At 46.6% G+C, this 17,690-nt stretch overlaps 1 protein-coding gene across 5 annotated transcripts in view; it reads right to left on the minus strand.

The window, feature by feature from the left end:
* Nucleotides 1–17,690, minus strand: part of LOC141265258 (uncharacterized) — a 154,697-nt gene that overhangs the window by 77,819 nt on the left and 59,188 nt on the right. For all 5 annotated transcript variants that reach the window (XM_073678141.1, XM_073678112.1, XM_073678131.1 and 2 more), the window contains one exon: nucleotides 210–332. In XM_073678141.1, coding sequence (XP_073534242.1) covers nucleotides 210–332 — 123 coding nt within the window. The remainder of the gene's footprint in view (nucleotides 1–209; nucleotides 333–17,690) is intronic.

Here is a 17,690-nt window from a genome sequence, read left to right on the forward strand (position 1 = left end):
TTTTATGAAGGTGTCACGCTCGAATCAGAAGACTCATGGCCAGTCCGTGCATTGCTGTCCGATCTCAGACAGATTTATATAGAAGCCAGGAAGATCCAGGCAAAATCCCTTTAACATGCTCTTTATCTTAATCTGTTTTAACAAACATTTTGGAAAATCGTAGCCATGACATTATTACTATTGTGTATAATGGCATCTTGAAAACTTACCACATAGAGAAGGTTAAGGTTATCAACTTTCCCATAACAAAGATCCAACAGGGTCACTGGGTTTTTAGTCGCTTGTCTTACGGACATTATCCAAGGTAGAGCCAGATTTTCTACACTTGTTGTCTATAAAGTAATAGCAGGAAATATATGATAATAGGTTTGCAAGGAATACAATATAACAGAGCAAGGGGGTTAAATGCAGTGCAGTAATAGCAGACCATAAGTAGAACAATCACGACCAGGGGGTGCGTTCTGCATCCTCCAGTCGGGATCCCATAGAGAAGTAGGGATCAGATGGAAGAGAGTATGACTGCACAATCTACAGAGGGCTTCTATGACTATGGCATTACATAGCTCTGCATTTGAGCTGCAGAACAGAACAGTATGACATTTATCAAAACTAGAAGCAAAGTTGCCTAATTTTTATATTAGAACATATGGCTGAGATAGAAATACCCTTTAAGGTCACAAGCTGTACTTGCACATTGGGGCATATTTATCAACCTGCTAATTCTTAGGCAGCGCAATCATTAGGTCCATTTACACTACGCGATGTGCACGCCAACTCTGCTTCAGCTCTGTAATAGATCGCTTAGTGCACATCAGCACTGGTACCCAGGTCCTGAAAATCAGTTTGATTACAGGATTTTGTGCAGCCTATTTAGATTGCATAATTGTCGTGAAACGAGTGTACCTAGAAATGCTGGTTTATACGAATCGTTCAGTATATAAGGTACCTTCAGACTAAACAGTCTTAAAATGCACCAGCTTTATCAAAGTCATTCATACTGGTTTATAAATCTTTGTACTGTCTAGCCCAACTTTACACCACCTGTAAGTTGGCTTACTTTGTGCCAGAAATTTGTGGCAAAATTATAGCACATCTATTGTAGCATGATTTTGCATTTAAGTCATGCACATTTCCAGCGACGCCACACTCCTCGTCAACCGAGGCGTAGAACGTGTCTAATATATGGCACAAGCCATGATAGGCTGTGGTTTTTTTTCACACAGTTTTAGTGCATCCCATTAGAAAATTATTTTGAAATACATTTCTTGTTCTTTTTTTAAGATGTTCTCCAGACTTATGATATAGATAACCCATCCTTAAGATAGATCATGATGTGATGATGTGTACCAGGTTTGCAACATGTTATATTTTCACTTGTCCTGACATAAGTTATCTTACAAATTTTCCTAATAGCAAAATTTGCAAAGGGTTTTTTAATGGGAGCTGATCTACAGCACCTGAGACCGGCCACTACACCGTGTCTGTGGCTATGCTGCAAACAAAAATATAACATGTTGGAAACCTGTTACACACATCACAATATGATCTATCCTATCACATCATGATACACATTATTGCAGCATAGCCACAGACACGGTGTAGTTGCCGGTCTCAGGTGCTCACATGATGATACACATTATTGCAGCATAGCCACAGACACGGTGTAGTGGCCGGTCTCAGGTGCTCACATCATGATACACATTATTGCAGCATAGCCACAGACACGGTGTAGTGGCCGGTCTCAGGTGCTCACATCATGATACATATCTTTGCAGCATAGCCACAGACATGGTGTAGTCACCGGTCTCAGGTGCTCACATCATGATACATATCTTTGCAGCATAGCCACAGACACGGTGTAGTGGCCGGTCTCAGGTGCTCACATCATGATACATATCTTTGCAGCATAGCCACAGACATGGTGTAGTCACCGGTCTCAGGTGCTCACATCATGATACATATCTTTGCAGCATAGCCACAGACACGGTGTAGTGGCCGGTCTCAGGTGCTCACATTATTATACATATCTTTGCAGCATAGCCACAGACACGGTGTAGTGGCCGGTCTCAGGTGCTCACATTATTATACATATCTTTGCAGCATAGCCACAGACACGGTGTAGTGGCCGGTCTCAGGTGCTCACATTATTATACATATCTTTGCAGCATAGCCACAGACACGGTGTAGTGGCCGGTCTCAGGTGCTCACATGATGATACACATTATTGCAGCATAGCCCCAGACACGGTGTAGTGGCCGGTCTCATGTGCTCACATTATTATACATATCTTTGCAGCATAACCACAGACACGGTGTAGTGGCCGGTCTCAGGTGCTGTAGATCAGCTCCCATCAAAAAACCCTTTGCAAATTTTGCTATTACGAAAATTTGTAATGTAACTTATGTCAGGACAAGTGAAAATATAACATGTTGGAAACCTGGTACACACATCACAACACAGTGAACAGCAAAGGCCCCCATGCACATTAGACTAAATTCAGCCAAACATGCTGACATCAGATGACTGCCTAATGTATAGGGGCCTTACTCTTCTCTGACAGATGATGTCAAGTGAAAGAAGGAATCCAGAAAGATATGGGGTGTTAAATTTCAATGACCAATATCTTTTTCTCCTTGGAGGTAAGCCCCTATCAGTGGAGTCTAGCAGTGGCTCTCTCAGAGAACACAGAAATACTTGGCCACTGGGAGCTGGGAGTTGGCTATCAAATTAGTACATGGGCCTTCAGAATGAGAAGATTCAGCTTAGAGATCTTAACGAAAACTATTGAAAATTTTGCAGTATTCTAATACAGACATAAAAGGGAAAGGACTGAATCCATTTGGCATCAAAACTATGGGGGTCCCTTTGGTAGGACATAGAGATGAGCAAATCAGTTCACAAGATATTTTGTGGCTGTTGGATGGAAGCACAGCGAACCACCTCCTACATGCCGGCATCCCAGACTCCTCTTTTAATTAACCATCCAGGCACAACATCATCATTGCTGCATGACATGTCACACACAAAATGTTGCAGAAAACTGGCTAATCAGAAGAGGGTCCGGGGATGCCAGCTGTTGGGAGGTTTGCAGAGCTTCTATCTGGCACCACAGAATATTGACGTGACCCCTGGAACAAAGGTCTTGCAAATAAATTCGCTCAACTCTAGTAAGAAGCTATAAGTCTGCTCATTACACAAATATTATTGACTTAAAGAGAACCTGTCAAGACGATTCTGTAAGTAAAAACATTGCTGTAATGGCGCTGTAATACTGATTAAATTGACACCTTTGGTGAAGAAGTCTTTGTGGTTCTTCTGTAATCAGCATTTGAAGTTTTCTATTAATTAGGTCTTCTCCTCCCTGTCTGTGATTCCCTGGCCCTCCACTGCCTCTGGTCTGTGAGTAACAGGTCACTGCTGAGATTTCACACAGAGGAGGCCGGTCATTCACAGACTGGAGGCAGGCGGCCGGGCCGGGGAGTCAAAGACCGGTGACAGCAGAGGCGGGGAGTCACAGACCGGAGGCAGCAGAAGCGGGGAGTCGCAGACCGGAGGCAGCAGAGGCGGAGAGTCGCAGACCAGAGGCAGCAGAGGCGGAGAGTCGCAGACCAGAGGCAGCAGAGGCGGAGAGTCGCAGACCAGAGGCAGCAGAGGAGGGGAGTCACAGACAGGAGGCAGCAGAGGCGGAGAGTCACAGACCGGAGGCAGCAGAGGCGGAGAGTCACAGACCAGAGGCAGCAGAGGCGGAGAGTCGCAGACCGGAGGCAGCAGAGGCGGAGAGTCGCAGACCAGAGGCAGCAGAGGCGGAGAGTCGCAGACCAGAGGCAGCAGAGGAGGGGAGTCACAGACAGGAGGCAGCAGAGGCGGAGAGTCACAGACCAGAGGCAGCAGAGGCGGAGAGTCACAGACCGGAGGCAGCAGAGGCGGGGAGTCACAGACCGGAGGCAGCAGAGGAGGAGAGTCACAGACCGGAGGCAGCAGAGGCGGTGAGTCAGACGGTAAGGAGAAGAGCCGGTGTACCGTCAAGCCCCTGTGCACTGAAATCTAATTAGCAGAAAAGTTCAAATGGTGATTAAAGAAGAACCACAAGGTGGATTTCTTCACCAAAGGCATAAATGTAATCTGTATTACAGCGCCATCACAGCCATGTCTTTACTCTACATTACAAAATCTTGCTGACAGGTTCTTTATAATCAATCTTTTAGAGTAGCAGTCCTCTAGTACTTAGTAACAAGGGACAAACATGTAGATACTGAATGGAATACAAATGCATATAATGATCTATAAGATGAATAGTGCATGATGGCAACAGGAATCCACATACAATCCATTATATTTCAGATTTTTTTCATAGCCTAAATTATATTTGTAATAACCTACAGTAGAGATGAAAAGAGTCAAAATGTGACATATCAGAAAGAGCAGAATTATTTCCATCAGTTTCTCTAGTGGTCAGAAGTCAAACGTCCACATTAATATTTCACTGACAGGTCCTATGACCTGGCCTTTATATACTTATTTAATTGTCTTGACTTTCGGCCTTGCTGGTAGCCTGTCCATACCATCTGTACACTGCTTGATGCCTTTATGTTTTTTTGTCTTGGTTTAGAGTTTCAATAGATTTTAAAAGGTTAATCTACTAATAAAAACTTATCGCAAGAAGGAAATGTTCCTCCCAATGGGGTCTATACTGTGAAACGCCAAATTAGTAATAAACTTCTATTATCAGAATGATTTTCTTTATAATTACTACTTATATGATAAAAGTACACAGCAGCTAAATTTTCTACCACTGTCCTGTGACTCAACAGAATTCCCATTCCCATTCATGGCAAACACTAAAGAGCATAATAATGAATTATTTTAATGTACTCCAAGACATACCTGTAATAGAAATTACCATCAAGAAAACAAACAGGTGCATAACGTCTCATAAAATATGACCTTTATTTAAAAATACATAGATAACATAGATAAAAGAACAGAGTAATCCTACGGAGGACCACATGACATATACTTTTAATCTTACATTGTTGATTGCTACCTACATTGTCAATGTTTTTGTTACTCACTAGCTCTGGGCTTAAACCAACTCATAGTTTTCATTAACAAACTGTTTGATCACAATAGCAGAGCAAAAAAAGTGTGAACTAGTACTTAGATTGCCAAGAGCTAGTGTGGCCTGTGGTCCTGTGTGCCCCAATGCACGTTTCGCCCAAGCTTCATCAAAGGCTTGTCACGCCCCCTGGAGAAGCCTGGGCGAAACGTGCGTTGGGCACAACGCACACAGGACCACAGGTAACACTAGCTCTTGGCAATCTAAGTACTAGCTCACACTTTATTTTGCTCGGCTATTATGGTCAAACAGTTTGTTAATGAAGAGTATGAGTTAGTTTAAGCCCACAGCTAGTGAGTAACAAAAACATTGACAATATAGGTAATAACCAACAATAATATTAAAAGTATGTGTCATGTGGTCCTCCATAGGATTACTCAGGGCCAAGTGTTCATGCATATGGAGAATTGGGAAAGATAGTGGTCAGGTACTTTAACAGATCTAGGATCCAAAAAGTGAAATTGACCTCACAGTAAAAAACATGGGTTCATACCTCTTTCACTTGAAGGTTTTCAGGATAGTAATTGCCATGCTATAGGACTTGCTAGATGAGCCAACTACTCATCTTAAGGTATGTATGCCACAGAGTAGAGTATTACTGTAAATGCAATGCCCTAATGTATTAAGGCAGGTTCACCAGAGGTAAAACCAAGTTGTATATTCTCTGCGTAAAACAAAGTAACGTCCAAATGAGTTAAGCTGACGTACCACATGGATACCCATAAATATATTTGCAGATGAAATCATGTTTCAATAATTACTTCAATAACTGCTAGTCCGCTTTGGGAATGGCAGGTTTAGGAAAAGAACAGCAACCTGTGTTCGTGCTTTCAAGATGTTCTGCCAGCCATGGATGAAGCGTAAATACTTCGATATGCCAACTTCACATTAAAGAAATATATGAAAATACTCATTTACTGTGAAGTAAAACATATTTGCTGCTTATTTTAGTGCATAAGTCCTTTATATTACAGTTCAAGACACATAGATGTGAGCGCTTGTAGCTTTGGCTCTCCGCCAGTGTTTCCTTGTAACCGTAAAGTCCCCCACTTTTCCAATGGGCCCACAAGACTCTGTCCAGGAAAATTAGCTCTCCGTCCAAAATCTCACCTACCCAGCTATGTTTCTTCACGGTTAAAGCCTTTTCCAACATCCATTTCTTACGCTGAGAACCTGGCACATTGTATTTTACTCTGCCTCATAAAAATGTCCAGAAATAAAAGTTAACAAAACACAAAACCTGAAAAGAATGAAAAGATGTAGGACGAGTTAGTACTCACCCCACTGACTCACCTTTAGTGAACCTAAGCTTGTATATTAGGAAACTGTACATAAAGAAATTCTCTAATACATTTTTATCATCAGGACTGTCCCCTCCATGAGAAGAAATTATCTGATAATATATTACTAGAATTGTCATTAGACTGGGCAGTATATACAGTTAGGTGCAGAAATATTTGAACAGTGACTGAATCGTGGTGATTTGGGCTCTGCATGGCACTATTTTTTATACAACTAAGATACAGTTGAAGTGTAGACTTTCAGGTTTAATTAAAGGGGTTTAACAAAAATATCCTGTGAAAAGTTTAGGAATTGCAACCATTTTTTTACAAAGCCTCCTCATTTCAGGGGCTCAAAAGTAATTGGACAAATTAACTTTATGATAAATAAAATGTTAATTGTTAATACTTTGTAAAGATTCCTTTGCAGGCAATGACGGCGTGAAGTCTGGAAGCCATGGACGCCACCAAATGCGGAGTCTCCTCCTTTGTGATGTTTTGCCGGCCTTTACCTTTACTGCAGCTGACTTCAGTTATTGCTTGTTTGTGGGTCTTTCTGCCTTAAGTTATGTCTTAAGCGTGTGAAATACATGCTCGATGGGGTTGAGATCTGGTGATTGACTCAACCATTACAGAATATTTCACTTCTTTGCCTTAAAAAACTCCCGTGCTGCTTTCGCAGTATGTTTTGGGTCATTGTCCATCTGTACTGTGAAGCGCCGTTGTAACATACCTGGCGGCACCCTTGCATGGTGGTCCATCTCCCACTGTGCAAGAGCGCGCACTTGATCTCCAGTCCAGAATGTCTCTCTGGCTTCCCTCCATGCTGTCTGTTTGTGTCTGTTTCTGCTGCTTAAGGGCGGCGCCCGATCACTTCCTGCTTTTTGTACCTGCTGTGGGTCACACCCCTTGTGCGTCCTCAGCCTATTGCTGTCTGCCACCTGGTATATAACCCAGCTGCTCCAATCAATCCCTGCCTGAGCATTGTGTTTCATTCAGTGTGTGCTTGCACTCTGAAGGTGCCAGGTCCCGTTCTGTGTTTCTCTTGTCCGCCTATCCTGGAGGCTGTATTTCCAGGCCTGTCTGAACACGCTCCTAGCCTGTTCCTCCCGCCTTCTAGGGGCCGATTACCTAGACCCGCTCCTGTATCTTGTCTGTCCTGTCTGAACACACTCCTAGCCTGTTCCTCCCGCCTTCTAGGGGCCGATTACCTAGACCTGCTCCTGTATCTTGTCTGTCCTGTCTGAACACGCTCCTAGCCTGTTCCTCCCGCCTTCTAGGGGCCGATTACCTAGACCCGCTCCTGTATCTTGTCTGTCCTGTCTGAACACGCTCCTAGCCTGTTCCTCCCGCCTTCTAGGGGCCGATTACCTAGACCCGCTCCTGTATCTCGTCTGTCCTGTCTGAACACGCTCCTAGCCTGTTCCTCCCGCCTTCTAGGGGCCGATTACCTAGACCCGCTCCTGTATCTTGTCTGTCCTGTCTGAACACGCTCCTAGCCTGTTCCTCCCGCCTTCTAGGGGCCGATTACCTAGACCCGCTCCTGTATCTTGTCTGTCCTGTCTGAACACGCTCCTTGCCTGTTCGTCCCGCCTCTCTGGGGGCCGTATTCCCAGACCCGCTCCTGTATCCCGCTGCAGTGTCGGTCTCTTCTGTACACTCAGTTCCAGTCTGAACTCTCTCCTATCCTTTACCTGTTTTGCCTCTATGTCCGTTCCTTTCCTTTTTCTGCAGAGTCTGAACTCGTACCTAACTCCTGCTTGTTGTCTCTGTACTCCCGTTTGTGAGTTTGTGGTCCACTCGCTACTTCACTGCAAGTACCCTGTGGGTATCTGGCTCTGCCTTTCCCTTCCTGTCTGTTCCGTGTGAACAGAGCCCTGTCTCGTCCTGCTCTGCTCTTGCTCACCGCTCCAGGCGGTCTCGTCCTGCTCTGCTCTTGCTCACCGCTCCAGGCGGTCTCGTCCTGCTCTGCTCTTGCTCACCGCTCCAGGCGGTCTCGTCCTGCTCTGCTCTTGCTCACCGCTCCAGGCGGTCTCGTCCTGCTCTGCTCTTGCTCACCGCTCCTGGCGGTCTCGTCCTGCTCTGCTCTTGCTCACCGCTCCTGGCGGTCTCGTCCTGCTCTGCTCTTGCTCACCGCTCCTGGCGGTCTCGTCCTGCTCTGCCCTTGCTCACCGCTCCAGGCGGTCTCGTCCTGCTCTGCCCTTGCTCACCGCTCCAGGCGGTCTCGTCCTGCTCTGCCCTTGCTCACCGCTCCAGGCGGCCTCGTCTTGCTCTGCCCTTGCTCACCGCTCCAGGCGGCCTCGTCCTGCTCTGCCCTTGCTCACCGCTCCAGGCGGCCTCGTCCTGCCCTGCTCTCGCTCACCTCTCTGGGCGGCCTCACTCTGCTGTGTTTGTCCGCCACATCTGTGGTTCTGTTCCTGAGTCCCAGTGTGTACTGGGTCCTATCCCGCCTGTGTTCCTACCTGCTAGTGCCTTCCTGTCTGCACTCTAGCCGTGCTTGCCTGTACCCCCCTGCCTGCATACCCACCTGCCTGCATACCAGTTGTGCCTGCCTATTCCCACCAGTCTGTGTGCCAGCCTAACCAGTCTGTTCCTATATTCCCCTGTGTGGGTCAACAGCAGTGTCCGGGGTCTGTCCTGGAGTAGCACCTGGTCCCTCTGCTCGGTTCCTCCTTGGTGCACTGGCATCGTATGCCGTCGTGCGACCCTGGTCGGATCGGGTGAATACCTAGTTACGCCCCTCCAGGCATTCACTCTCCGGCACGGGCCAGTGGAATCACACGCACACGCCGCTCAGCCCGGGCGTGTGCATTACAGCATGCTCAGGCCATGGTTCCCGTTGAGCCCCACGGCCTTCGCTCTCTGAGACGTTTTCCAGCGAATACATGCATTAAAAATAAATAAATACAATTTTTTTTTCTCTAGCTGAGTTCCTGGCTAATTACGCACCCGTCCAGATGGATCTATCTGCTCTCGTTCCTGCGGATCCGCCACGTTACTATGGGGATCCAAGACAAAGTTGTGCATTTGTGGAGCAATGCATGCTACACTTCAAGTTCTACCCTCTTTGCTTTCCCACCGATCGGGTTAAGGTGGCATTCATTATGTCTAACCTAGCGGGTGATGCCTTGGAATGGATAAACCCCCTATGGGAAACACAGGATCCTATCGTCCTGGACATAATGGCCTTCCTGGTGGCCTTTCTAATGGTCTTCGATGATCCTAACCCGGAGGCTCCTGCTGAAGCTTCACTTCCCAATATCCCGGAGCAGCCCCGTTGGGTAATGTGTGTGGGTAGCGCAATAGTCCTCCAGCCCAATGAGACTACTGCCCACCCAGAATCCTCACAGGGTGACTACGCTCTCCGGAATACTTCTCCCAACCTCAAGAGGCAGTCCAGACGTGCTAGACGTAGAGGCAAGCCGTCACGCCAGGGTCTGTCCTCCCTGAGACCTCCTGACCCCAACCTTGAAGTCCCTACTGAAGTGTCATCTCCCTGTATCCCGGAGAAGCCCCAACGGGTAATGTGCGTGGGTAGTGCACCAGTTCTCCTGCCCGAAGAGACTACTGCCCATCCAGACTCCACACAGGAGAACTTCCTGCACCCGGCATCAGATGCTTCACCCACTTTAACCGGTGTGCATGTCCAAGGATGCTCCGAAGCTATGATTACCTCAGAGTCTGTGCACCTCTACTACCTGGCGGAGGACCCCCAGTTGCCTCCTCAATCCTCCGGGATACCACTCGATGACAAATGGAGAGAGACTTCTCTACACCTGGTACTCGATACTTTGTCCGCTTCGTCCTGTGAGCCTGACAATGGGTACCCCAAAGTGGTAGTTACCCCCGAGTCTCTACACCCCTCCGACCAGGCGGAGGACCTCCAGTTGTCTCCAGAACCCTTTGGGGTGCTGCCTGGTATCGAAAGGACAGAGACTCTCCTATACTCTGTACCTGATACCTCGCTCGCTTCGTCCAGTAAGTCCAACCTAGTGTACTCCGAAGCAGAGGTTACTCCCGAGTCTCTACACCCCTCCGACCGGGCGGAGGACCTCCAGTTGTCTCCAGAACCCTTCGGGGTGCCACCTGGTGGTGAATGGACAGAGACTTTCCTATACTCGGTACCCGATACCTCGCCTGCTTCGTCCAGTGAGTCCGACCTAGTGTACTCTGAAGCAGATGTTTTCTCCGAGCCTCTGCACTCTTCTGACCCGGCGGAGGACCTCCAGTTGTTTCCTGAATCCTCCGGGGTACCACCAGATAACAAAGAGACAGTGATTTTTCCACATCCTGTACCTGATAACCCGTCTATTTCTTCCTGTGAGCTTGACAAGATGTACCTCGAAGCAGAGTTTACCCCCAAGTCTCTGCTCCCCTCCAACCCGGTGGAGGACTTCCAGTTGTCTCCTGTACCCTCTGGGGTGCCACCTGAAAATATGTGGAGAGAGACTTCCTTGTGTGCTGTTCCTGGTACTCCACCCGTTTCGTCTGTTGCTGAGGATGACTGGATAGGAGGTAGCATCCTAGCTAACCAGATGAGACCAGTTTTTCCTGTGGACAGTGGGAGTGATCTCCTTAAAGTGAAGGATTGGCCCTCGAATTCCCTGCGGAAGATTCTGGCAGGCCTGAAGAAGAGGGGGCGTAAGAGGGGGGGTACTGTAACATACCTGGCGGCACCCTTGTATGGTGGTCCATCTCCCACTGTGCAAGAGCGCGCACTTGATCTCCAGTCCAGAATGTCTCTCTGGCTTCCCTCCATGCTGTCTGTTTGTGTCTGTTTCTGCTGCTTAAGGGCGGCGCCCGATCACTTCCTGCTTTTTGTACCTGCTGTGGGTCACACCCCTTGTGCGTCCTCAGCCTATTGCTGTCTGTCACCTGGTATATAACCCAGCTGCTCCAATCAATCCCTGCCTGAGCATTGTGTTTCATTCAGTGTGTGCTTGCACTCTGAAGGTGCCAGGTCCCGTTCTGTGTTTCTCTTGTCCGCCTATCCTGGAGGCTGTATTTCCAGGCCTGTCTGAACACGCTCCTAGCCTGTTCCTCCCGCCTTCTAGGGGCCGATTACCTAGACCCGCTCCTGTATCTTGTCTGTGCTGTCTGAACACGCTCCTAGCCTGTTCCTCCCGCCTTCTAGGGGCCGATTACCTAGACCCGCTCCTGTATCTTGTCTGTCCTGTCTGAACACGCTCCTAGCCTGTTCCTCCCGCCTTCTAGGGGCCGATTACCTAGACCCGCTCCTGTATCTTGTCTGTCCTGTCTGAACACGCTCCTTGCCTGTTCGTCCCGCCTCTCTGGGGGCCGTATTCCCAGACCCGCTCCTGTATCCCGCTGCAGTGTCGGTCTCTTCTGTACACTCAGTTCCAGTCTGAACTCTCTCCTATCCTTTACCTGTTTTGCCTCTATGTCCGTTCCTTTCCTTTTTCTGCAGAGTCTGAACTCGTACCTAACTCCTGCTTGTTGTCTCTGTACTCCCGTTTGTGAGTTTGTGGTCCACTCGCTACTTCACTGCAAGTACCCTGTGGGTATCTGGCTCTGCCTTTCCCTTCCTGTCTGTTCCGTGTGAACAGAGCCCTGTCTCGTCCTGCTCTGCTCTTGCTCACCGCTCCAGGCGGTCTCGTCCTGCTCTGCTCTTGCTCACCGCTCCAGGCGGTCTCGTCCTGCTCTGCTCTTGCTCACCGCTCCTGGCGGTCTCGTCCTGCTCTGCTCTTGCTCACCGCTCCTGGCGGTCTCGTCCTGCTCTGCCCTTGCTCACCGCTCCAGGCGGTCTCGTCCTGCTCTGCCCTTGCTCACCGCTCCAGGCGGTCTCGTCCTGCTCTGCCCTTGCTCACCGCTCCAGGCGGTCTCGTCCTGCTCTGCCCTTGCTCACCGCTCCAGGCGGTCTCGTCCTGCTCTGCCCTTGCTCACCGCTCCAGGCGGTCTCGTCCTGCTCTGCCCTTGCTCACCGCTCCAGGCGGTCTCGTCCTGCTCTGCCCTTGCTCACCGCTCCAGGCGGCCTCGTCTTGCTCTGCCCTTGCTCACCGCTCCAGGCGGCCTCGTCCTGCTCTGCCCTTGCTCACCGCTCCAGGCGGCCTCGTCCTGCCCTGCTCTCGCTCACCTCTCTGGGCGGCCTCACTCTGCTGTGTTTGTCCGCCACATCTGTGGTTCTGTTCCTGAGTCCCAGTGTGTACTGGGTCCTATCCCGCCTGTGTTCCTACCTGCTAGTGCCTTCCTGTCTGCACTCTAGCCGTGCTTGCCTGTACCCCCCTGCCTGCATACCCACCTGCCTGCATACCAGTCGTGCCTGCCTATTCCCACCAGTCTGTATGCCAGCCTAACCAGTCTGTTCCTGTATTCCCCTGTGTGGGTCAACAGCCGTGTCCGGGGTCTGTCCTGGAGTAGCACCTGGTCCCTCTGCTCGGTTCCTCCTTGGTGCACTGGCGTCGTATGCCGTCGTGCGACCCTGGTCGGATCGGGTGAATACCTAGTTACGCCCCTCCAGGCATTCACTCTCCGGCACGGTCCAGTGGAATCACACGCACACGCCGCTCAGCCCGGGCGTGTGCATTACAGCCGTCCAATCGTCCTTGCTGCAGTTGGTTGAATCTGAGCAGAAAGTATCGCCCCGTACACTTCAGATTTCATCCAGCTGCTTCTGTCTTCAGTCACATCATCAATAAACACTAGTGACCCAATGTCATTGGAAGCCACACATGCCCATGCCAGCATATCGCCTCAACCGTGTATTACAGAGGATGTGGTTTGCTTTGCATCATTAACCTTTCCAAAGCCTTCTCCATACTTTCTTCTTCCCATTATTCTGGTCTTCTCTTTATGGTAGACTTAGATACTGAAACACCTACTTTCTGGAGAATGTTCTTCACTTGGGTGTATGTTGTGAAGGATTCTGCGATCATCCACCACTGTTGTCTTCCATGGACGTCCAGACCTTTTTGAGTTCCTGAGCTCACCAGTACACTTTTTGTTGTTGCAGAATGCTCCAAACTGTTGATTTTGCCACTTTTAACATTTATGCTATCTTTCTGATGGATTTCTTCTTTTTTTCAGCCTAACAATGGCTTGTTTTTTTCCAGTTCCAGTAACAGCTCATTTGATCGTAGGTTGTGGGTTCACAGCAACAGCTTTCAAATGCAAATTCCACACCTGGAATCAGCTACAGACCTTTTACCCTACTTAACTGATGATGGATTAACGAGAGAATAGCCCATGCAGCTCATTAAAGAACTTTTGAGATAACTGTCCAATCATTTTTGGTCCCTTTAAAAAGAGGCAGCTACATATTAAACAGCTGTAATTCCTAAACCCTTACTCCAATTAGGATGTGAATACCCTCAAATTAAAGCTGAGAGTCTGCACTTTAAGCCCATATTGATTAACAAAACATATTCAAGATATAGTTATATAAACAGCTAAAATACCAAAACTTGAGACACTGTCCAAATATTTCTGGACCTAACTGTATATTTAGTTGAAAAACAGCTTCGGTCTGTAAATAACAATTAGGGCCCTTACAGACGCAATGACCACCAATTGTTTAGACAGACTGACCATACTTCCATGTACCCTGAAAGCGCCTTAATTTGATCGTTCCCAATTATTGGCCTAGCTAAATGGGCCCTTAATTAAGTGGCATTGGACAATACTTTAATCAATCCTGGTCAAAAAATTCAACTGAAGAATACAAATAAATTCAGAAAAATAATGCTGAAGTTTTTCACATCAATTACAATTTTGCTGGTAGCTTTTCAATTTCACCTCTGCCACAGCAGTGAATATACACCATCACTATTCATGAATAAAAAAAAAGAAAAGTGGCAATTTGTGTTTTTTTTGCTAGAGATATGGTGGGAAATAACATACAAAATTCTAAATTGCACAAAGTAAGACTAAACTTACACTTAACAGGTACCTGTCACAATAAAGGGTTAAATCTGCCAGCAGCAAGGTATAGAGAAGGATATATCGTTTTGTGGAAAGAAAGAGAAAGAACCTAGCATCCAATATACATGAAAGACATCTGGATTTACTTAAGGTCAGGGTAAGATCCACATGAAAGAACAGAGGAGAATTGTTGAAATCTCTGCCATTACTATGCTGAGGGGTCTAGTAAGTGGTATCACTCAATGATTGGTAACCTTCCCTGTAAGTGCAGACATACAGAGATGGCTTTGAGTACGACTCCCCCACCCCCACACCCTACTGGACCCCTAATGCCAGAAAGTGCAAAGATGAGAAAAATCCAAGTTATACTGAATGTTTTCAGACAAAACTATATCAATTATCTCAGAGCCTCCAGCTTTATGATATCCAGCGCAGAATACATGTTCTACATGACAGGTTCCCCATAAACTGATATTAGGATGCCGATCCAGCTATTGTCACTAAGACAGGAGTCCAACCTTACGAATGTTGTTAAAAAAATGAAGAACGGAACTATATTTATCAATTTTAACTTCATTGTTTGTCAGCTATTGTACTAATTTAAAATTTTATCCTAAGGTGTCTCAAACAATATTTAGACAACACCTGCAGGAAAAACCATCACATTTTCATAGAATCATAGAATGTTAGAGTTGGAGAGGACCTCCAGGGTCATCGTGTCCAACCCCCTGCTCAATGCAGGATTCACTAAACCATCTCAGACAGATCTCTGTCCAGCCTCTGTTTGTAGACTTCCATTGAAGGAGAACTCACCACCTCTCGTGGCAGCCTGTTCCACTCATTGATTACCCTCACTGTCAATAAGTTTTTTCTAATATCTAAATTGTATCTTCTCCATTTCAGTTTTACTCCATTGCTTCTTGTTTCCACGTGCAAATGAGAATAAGGGTGATCCCTCTACACTGTCACATCCCTTCATATATTTCTAGACAGCTATTAAGTCTCCTCTTAGCCTTCTTTTTTGCAAGTTAAACATTCCCAGAGCCTTTAAAGGATTGGCCCTGATAAAATAAAAAAAAGCCTATACTCCCCTCCCGTGCAAGCGCCGTTCCTGTGGTGTCGGCACTCGCTCTCCCCGGGGCTCTCGAGCGGTGTTGTGACACGTGACGCCGGCGCTCAACCAACGTTGATGTCACTGTCCCCGCCTTTGTACGAATTAAACATGAAGAGGAAGTCAAAGAGCAGCCGCAGCCCAGACTTTCTTTCCATGTTCAATTTCACAGGAGGCAGGGACAGTGACAGCAGCGCTGATTGGGCGCCTGGCTCACGTGTCACAACACCGCACGAGAGTCCCAGGAAGAGTGAGTGCCAACACCACGGGAACCGCACCGACATGGGAGGAGAGTATACTTTTTTTTTATTTTATCAGGGCCAAGCGTGGGGTATGAGAAGGGGTTGTCCTAGTAGTGGACAACCCCTTTAACTGTTCCTTGTAGGACATAGTTTGCAGTCTGCTCACCATCCTGTTAGCTCTTCTGTGAATTTGCTCCAGTTTTTTTATGTCTTTTTAAAATGTGGTGCCCAGAAATGGACACAGTATTCCAGAAGAGGACTGACCAAAGAGGAGTAGAGGGGGATAATTACTTCATGTGATCTACACTTTATACTTCTGTTAATACATCCCAGAACTAAGTTTGCCTAGAGGTAAGTGAAAAAAAGACTCTGCGGGTTGATATGTGGTAAAATGACAAATTTCCTATAAAGAATTTTTTGGGCACTATTTATGGATGTTGGCAAATCCCTGTTTTCTATCTCTAAGGTGTCCCAAGTTGCAGGATATAAGGAGCTGTGAGGTTGTATGTTGGGTAATAAGCAAAATGTTTAAGCTACTCATATTGAAGATGCTTCTTGTCTGAGTGCCAGGGAAGTGTCTACACCTCCAACTACTTCACTGAACTGTACCCAGTCCACAAAACCACAAATCACCAGTTAAGTAATATTTCTAGTATATGCTCTTCTTCCAGTGAGTCATAATTTTTTACCAGACCAAAAAGTAATGCAATTCATTATTCTGTGTATACTAACCCTTGCTTAAGTGGAATTTAGTTTAAATGATTTTAAAAGCAAAACTAATAGCAAACGTATGAGTATTGGGTATGAATTTATAGAACTGTATTTTGCCAAGTGTAGTCATTAAAGGGGTTGTCCGAGAGCAATCATAAACCTGATAAGTTTTGTAAAAAGGTGACATAAGGCAGTTTACTAATAAACTTGTTCAAAACAACAGGCTTCACCCCATTTCATCTTCTTTCAGATGATCACAAAAATATACAGATTTTCTTGATAACTGTGCTTTTCTGACATAGGCTCCTTCTCCCTATTAGGCATCAATTATTTCTGACAGATAAAACACGGACCATTGTTCAAACGGGTTTTGGATAGGAGTTTCATCAGTGTTTGGTCAGTGTCAGATTTTACCATCAATGTTTCATCAGTGATTTTTCAATTAAAAAAAATTAACCTGCAAAGCTTCCCCTATCCACTAAAATGTTAGTTACGGACAGCACAAGGACTGCAAACAGATGCCATCCGAGATTTTCAGACTTATAGACTTGTATGGGTAATTTTGATCCATGACTCAGATCAAGACATGGTTGTTTTTGGAGATACATGGTCCATAAAAAAAAGCATGGACACGAGTATAGTACTATAGACTTCAATGGGCATGTGTTCGACCCCTGAAAATCATGTTAAGAACAAGCGATTCATGGAGGTCCAAATGAGGCCTAAGTCAGTGACTTACATTCAGAATTCCTGTCTAGCTCAGGTTAGTTATACCAAGCCTCTTCTCTTTCTCCTAATAAACTGTGATGGAGAAGAGGGTGGGCTCAGCTAATGAACGGAATTCGACAATCAGCCCCTTCATACATGTCACCTGTAAGCAAGATGAGGGAGGGAGCTCCTGGACGCCAGAGAATGGGTCAGAACTTCACAACTTTCATGAAAACCTGAAAACTTCCAGGACTATGTTGATCTTATTGTGGCACTAAAATGACGACTGTCAGAAAGAGAAAACTACCCCCTTAAACCTCTGCTGGTGACCTATTCTCTTTAAAGTGGTCATCCCATCAGAGACATCGCCTTTAAAAATGGTCACAGTGTGTGTGTGTGCTTCCTGTGTCTAATATGTGAGTGATGTGTACTGCATGTGTCTTCATATGTGAGCCCCAATGGGGACAGTGATGATGATGTCTGTGAAGCGCTGTGAAATTAATGGCGCTATATAAGTGACTAAAATAAAATAAAAAATAAATATGTGAGTGGTTTGTGTGTGTGATGCAGGTGTCTGATATGTACATGTTAGATGTGTCTGATATGCGAGTAGTATGTGTGCTGCATGTGTCTGATATGTGAGT

This window comes from Phyllobates terribilis, unplaced genomic scaffold (genome assembly GCF_046119375.1).
Source record: "Phyllobates terribilis strain yellow unplaced genomic scaffold, ASM4611937v1 Scaffold_1__5_contigs__length_1240528914, whole genome shotgun sequence".
Taxonomy (NCBI): Eukaryota; Metazoa; Chordata; class Amphibia; order Anura; family Dendrobatidae; genus Phyllobates; species Phyllobates terribilis.